This window comes from Berghia stephanieae, chromosome 5 (assembly GCF_034508935.2).
Source record: "Berghia stephanieae isolate SIO BIC M18660-M18661 chromosome 5, UCSD_Bste_1.3, whole genome shotgun sequence".
Taxonomy (NCBI): domain Eukaryota; kingdom Metazoa; phylum Mollusca; class Gastropoda; order Nudibranchia; family Aeolidiidae; genus Berghia; species Berghia stephanieae.
In genome coordinates, this window is record NC_088364.1 from 42,328,258 (window position 1) to 42,334,663 (window position 6,406).

The following is a 6,406-nucleotide window of genomic DNA, read 5'->3' on the forward strand; positions in this document are numbered from 1 at the left end:
TGAGGCTGGGATACGCAGACGACTGGGCACTCGTTACTCAGAGTAAAGTGTGGACCCGTCTCGAGAGCGTACTCAGCGAGGACGTCACCAGACTCAAATCCTACTTTGACAAGTGGTACCTGAAGATGAACACTTCAAAAACCGTGGCCACTGCATTTCACTTATGCAGTGGTTGGCACACCCGTAAACTGAATGTCCTAGTCGGGGACCAGCACTCCCATATGAGCCGCGTCCAAAATACCTAGGGGTGACGCTGGATCGCAGCCTTACCTATCGGGTTCATCTCGAAGGGGTTGCCCGGAAGATAGAGAAGCGGAATAGTCTTCTGAGGAAGCTGGCGGGATCGACTTGGGGCGCTAGCCAAGCGCTCCTGAGAACATCCGCCCTGGCACTATGCTATTCCACCGCGGAGTATTGCGCTCCAGTGTGGGGTAGAAGCAGAAACGTTGAGAAGGTGGATGTAAAACTTCGCAAGTCGATGCACATAGTGTCGGGAACGCTAGCAACAACCCCTAGAGAATGGGGCCCGGTGATGGCAGCGATCCAGCCCCCCGATGTCCGGAGGAGACCATTACGGGAAACTGGCTGAGTAAGATCAAAGAGAGAGGGAATGGGGATACCCCTCTCATGCGCATAATGAACGGTGCCCCCGTTTCGAGCCGAAATAAGTCCCGGCAACCCTTGTACGCAGAATCCCTGACTACGGACAGAGCTGCACATACGAGATGGAAGTCGGTTTGGACGAATTCAATCCCTCGTGGGGGCGGGGACCTACACTCCTCTAAGCTTGGTGAGAAGTTGCCAGGCTTTGATACCAGTAAGAGGAGACACTGGGTAGCTGCGAATCGGCTTCGGTCGAGGAGCTGCCTAACGGCCGGTGCGCTACATCAGTGGGGTCTAACTTCCTGTCCTTTATGTCCACGCTGTGGGCAAGAACCCGAAACGGCAGAGCATCTAGTCGAAAGGTGTGTTGTGACGATGCTACCAGGCGGGTTCGCGACGGTGCACGAATGCGGACCGGACTTTGCTGATTGGGTCGATCGTCATAACATAATAGTGTGAACCATAAGAAGCTGCTACCACACATCCCACTTAATCGCACCAACCCCCTCTTGCACATACGGCGATCTCTCTCCTCGCAGTTAACTACCCTCTCGTGTGTGGGGTGAGGGAAGCAGGAGTCGCGTGACGCCTTGGACGATTCCATTACTCGGGGTAAATTTCCAAATTTACTACACACTAATGATCACAATGACAATGATCTATTATGACATCACCCCTCTTCTCTAATGGGTTATTCTTTGAAATGAATGTGACTACTATAAGATGTGTGTTTGTGTGTGTGTGTGTGTGTGTGTGTGTGTGTGTGTGTGTGTTTCGAACCTAGCAGGTCCGATTTTTTTTCTTTTGTCTATCTGTTGTCACAACTCCTTTCTATCGCATTGTTGTCATTTAATAAAACAATAATATTTAAATTTCTTTTGGTGTTTTAACTAATCAAATAATATGAGTTTCACATACTATAGCTTTTTCAAAAATAACAATTATAACATCTGTATTTTTAAAACCCCAATTAGAAGATTTAGGGGCTCCGATAGCTCAGTTGACAGAGCACTCTCTTTACACGCAAAGAGACCGAGATCGATCCTGGGTGTAGTCGAGATTTTTTTCTGATCTCCCTGTCTACCCAGCAGTGAATGGGTAGCTGGGTCTGTTAGATCTGGCGAAAAGAACTTTGCGATAGACTGGTGTCCTATCCAAAGGTAGAAATATAAAAGAGAAAAAAGGGAATGGAGAGGAAGAAAGAAACAAATCAAAACAAACTCTTCCCATACTCTTGGTCCAGGATGCCAAAGACACAAAACATTAACAATCCCTTTTCCTTTCACTCCCTAACATTGACCTGACCCGCTCAATCAACCTTCGCACAGACATACAGAAACACACACACACACACACACACACACACACACACACACACACATGCTTAACGTTCATGTTTTGAGGCAACACGCCGTCTCCGCTCTCACTTCCACTCAGCGGTTCTGCTGCCATCTAATGCAGGCACGGTTCCCGTCGTGTGACGGTCACAACGATTCCTCGAGAATGTCCAATGTCGAAAAAGAACCCGTTCTTGGAACCGGAACAGGTTCTTGTGGTTCTCATTTCCCAGGAACCGTAGAACCGCGGTCCTTAAGCATGCTTTGGACCACTCGGCACTACTTCTAATAGATGCTGTGATGTGTTTATTTAGGGGAATTTTCTTTCAATTCTTAATTTTGTTAACTGTTTGGAGACAAGGAAGATACTTTTATTTACCCAATAATCAATTTTATTCCATCATAGAATTAATATCGTCAAAACATAACATGGCAATAGTTCTCTCTCTCTCTCTCTCTCTCTCTCTCTCTCTCTCTCTCTCTCTCTCTCTCTCTCTCTCTCTCTGTCTGTCTCTCTCGCTCTCTCTTAGCGACCTTTATCTCTATAACAGTCTTCCTCAATCCAATCCAATCCCTCTTAGAAACACTCACACATACACACACACACACACACACACACACACCCAAACACACACACTTATGTTTCTCTGACATATCCCTCATCTTTTCAATGCCAATCTAAGAGCAAATCACAATTTCTCCCTCTCATCCATCGAAGCCGTTCAATAAAACATCTAATTGAATGGGCTAATGATGACCGTAAAAAGCAAGAAAAAGGCTGCCTGATGCCTGGAAATACGTATAATCACCTAATCTTCATTTACATTCTGACAGGTTTCCATTGTTATATTTTTGTAACCAATTATTAAAAAACCAAAGTTTAGATGTCTGAAAACTCTTACAGTGGCAAGAATCAAGGCTGTTGTACCGAATAGTATATCAAATAATAAGCACATGTTAAGAGGGCCTCACAATAATTTATAGTCAAAGCTACCTCTTAGACATGGACGTCCTAGAGCCTGAAATAGCATTGCCCGCTCCGGGAAATCTAGCATAAGAAATTTAAGAAAGTACTTCTTTTAAAATCGTTCTAATGCTAAATTTTGACTCGTATAGCAACAATTGAAAGCTCCCGAATTGATTCATGATAAACGGTGTTAATAGTTTTAGTATCTTATGAGCGATAAGCTTCATGTTTTGTATACACAAAGACAGCAAAATGACAAAACAATATATAAACAATGTTTGTTTATTGTTCTTTTTTTTTCAATACTGTAAAATTCCAGTTTCAGGCAGCCTCGTGTTCATTTTTTTGTATCTAGACATCATCTAGTCTGAAAGTGTTTGGGTCTATTCGTCTGTAAACCTGGATGTTTCCTCGTAACCAAGAGTAACCAGATGCTTTCCTTAGGGGTTCTCCTGCCCTTTTGTCGATGTCAAATCCACGCTTGTTAAGTTGAGCAATCACGTGATCAAGGGGTTGGTTGTTCACGTGGGACAGTCCGCCTTGACCTGAAAATAAAATTGACAGAAGTCCTTTGGCAGCTGGATTAATGACAACTCAATAGAAATAAATCAAGGAGAATATAAATGAACCCACAATTGCATGAACGTCTCTCTCTCTCTCTCTCTCTCTCTCTCTCTCTCTCTCTCTCTCTCTCTCTTTCTGACTCTCTCTCTCTCTCTCTCTCTCTCTCTCTCTCTCTCTCTCTCTCTCTCTCTCTCGGCAAGAGGGGAGGGAACCAATAGGTAAATGGCTCCTTCAGCCATATGCACCAGATAAGACAGTATAAATAATAAAGTCAGTGAAAGACGGCTTTAACCAATAACATCGAGGTCCCAGGTTTGAGAGTTTTTGATAAAATGAGGGTAATCTCGTCTTTCAAATATCGATCGATTTCATTTTGTTTTCTCCCATTCAACACCCTCTCCATACATTGTTTCCACATTTGACAAAATGTGATTTCTTGTAACCTTATATTTTTGTATTTTGTTGCTCGTCTCCCGACGAAGGCCAAGGGCTGAAACGTTTGTACCCTTTTAAATGAGTCACATTTACTAACTTTATTTTTCTCTCCATCCTATTGGGTCATTTAGGTACCTCTAGCTTTTGGATTTAAATGAACCTCATCTTGGCAAAGAACTCTCAAACCTGGGACCTCGCAAAAACGAGTCCCTGGCCATTAACAGCGTTGTCTGTCGGAAAAGATTGTTATATCGCCTAGCAGGCGGCATGTCTCGCCCTACACGTTAAGAGTTGCTTTTGGCTGGGGACCCCTTGTCAGGCGCTTTGACGTTGAACATGTTGAATGGATATTTCTCAATATAAATGTCTAGGATTTTTTCTTCCTTTTTTTAGTTTCTTAACTATGATTATTTTTCTGATAAATTTCGATTATTTTTTTTTTCATCTAAACATAATACTAGACTAATAAGAATGTGCTTTCCGCGGATCAATCAGTCTTTACCTGGCACAGCCCAGCTAAGAATCAACCCTTCTTTGGCGTGCCTGACCAGATTGTCCAGATAGATTTCCTCAAACTTGGCTGGAATGTGCTCTCCCACCTCAACGCTGACCACCCAATCAAAGGCAGGTAATCCAAATTGTGGGCCGCTCAAGTCCAAGAATTTCACCTGGAATAGACAAGACAAAAAGAAAAGCAGCTGATGGTCAGATGATTTACTTTGAGAGCGAACTCTGGTTGTGTTGTTGTATTATGACAATAGTCAATAAGAAAGCTCTCGCAATTTGGTCAAGTGAGACAACACGACTCAAAGACCAAAACAATATTTGAGGGTGCACTGGAAAAAGAGGTCAACAACATCAAAGAACGGTCAGTCCCAACTCTCATCCGCAAGGCAGAAAACAGAAATGAATGGCCCAAAATAGTTGCAGGATCAGCTCTCATGTCTCCTCTACGATCAACGGTTAGGAGACTGAATTGAGGTGAGCTGACAGCACGTTACTTTGTGACTTTCAAATTCCTCACAATTATATTTTTTAAATTTTAGATTTTAGCTATTAGGCCTACTCAAAAAGGTGTTACATTTTTTTCATAACAGTAGCGTGTTGTGCTTTATATCAAACCACTCCTAACTTTCTTAGGATTTTGAAAAAAAACAAACATATTTTGCGCACAGCGCCGCCTACATAATTTTATAACCCCAGCATCTTCTACATAATTTTACAATTACAAGAACGCCGATTTATAACAATGAATGAATTAACGACCAGCTGAGAGACGAGATATGCCGTATGCCCTGCATAATTATTACCTGTCGTCGGACTTGATCAAAGGGGCAGTAAAATTATCCTAAGATTATGCAAAGCACGCCGTCTAGTTCACGTCACTCCTATGACGCGTGAATATCTTACCTGATATACCAGCCAGGACTCGCATACGCGAAATGTGATTGGATCTGACTATGACCAGGCACTAACGAATCCAGGAACATAATTGGTTACTAGGATTGAGTCAACTCCGATCATATTTAGATATAATCAAGTACTCAGCCAAAACTCGGCCTCTCTCTCGTTCCATCACTCTAACACCAGCATGCTATAGTGATCAACACTAGAAATCATATTTAGCCGGAAATACTGTGTGAATGAGGGTTCAGACACTTATATCAATCTTATAGCTGTGGACTTAAATTGTGTTATGATTAATTAATGCCATTTAAAACCAGTATGTGTAGTGAGTGATAATTAATATAGTGTTTTGCCAGGACCGTAAGTAGATGCAACCTATCAAATAACAGAACTTCATAACTCATGTTATTTATAAACAAAAATATTTCATTCACTCTCTATATCTATATATGTATATATTATTGTATATGTATGTATGCCTTTCAAATGAATGAATTACATTTACATAAATTACATTGAAAAATGTGCTATCGCTAATCGCTATAGTAATATTATGTATTTATATGTACTGATTCTTATGCTCTCATTGTTTACTCTGGCATCGCGGAAAATTGCCATTTGAAATCCCAAATTTTGCCAAATTTTGCCACAAAAAAATGACAATTTTGCCACAAAAAATAGAAAAATTTGCCACATTTTGCCGTAAAAATTGCCAAATTTTGCAAATTTTGTTAACTAATCGGATAACTTTTTTTCGTTCCCGGGGACCCCAAATACTACAATGATCTGAAGATGCACACAAAAGTCACTCAGGTGCAGATCAGAATGAAAAATGATTTAAAACATCAATCTTAATCTTATATCAAAACAAAAGTACGAAAAACCTGCAAAGAGAGGTATCAAAATTTAATTAAACAAGATATTCATAGGAAATAAAACTGTTATAATAAAGGAACACCAAAGCCTTTAAGTTTGCTTCGTTGAGCCGCCTTCTCCTGTCTGAAAATACAAGATTATAAATGGAGAAGGACCTCTCAGCATCAGCAGAATTAAGGCAGGTGTATATGTATCTCTTTGCCAGCGTAGCAAGATG

General features: G+C 41.4%; 2 protein-coding genes across 2 annotated transcripts in view; both read right to left on the reverse strand.

The window, feature by feature from the left end:
* Window positions 1–2,309: 2,309 nt before the first annotated feature.
* LOC144974141 (uncharacterized) overlaps window positions 2,310–6,406 on the reverse strand; it is a 41,070-nt gene continuing 36,973 nt past the window's right edge. Inside the window, exons 6-7 of the mRNA XM_078917047.1 lie at window positions 4,409–4,574; window positions 2,310–3,452 (exon numbers count right to left, since the gene is read on the reverse strand). Coding sequence (XP_078773173.1) covers window positions 3,259–3,452; window positions 4,409–4,574 — 360 coding nt within the window. The 3' untranslated portion in view covers window positions 2,310–3,258. The remainder of the gene's footprint in view (window positions 3,453–4,408; window positions 4,575–6,406) is intronic.
* The window catches only part of LOC144973805 (uncharacterized), a 3,755-nt gene continuing 3,572 nt past the window's right edge, over window positions 6,224–6,406 (reverse strand). The window contains exon 5 of the mRNA XM_078916699.1: window positions 6,224–6,406. This exon is cut by the window's right edge and continues 411 nt beyond it. Coding sequence (XP_078772825.1) covers window positions 6,224–6,406 — 183 coding nt within the window.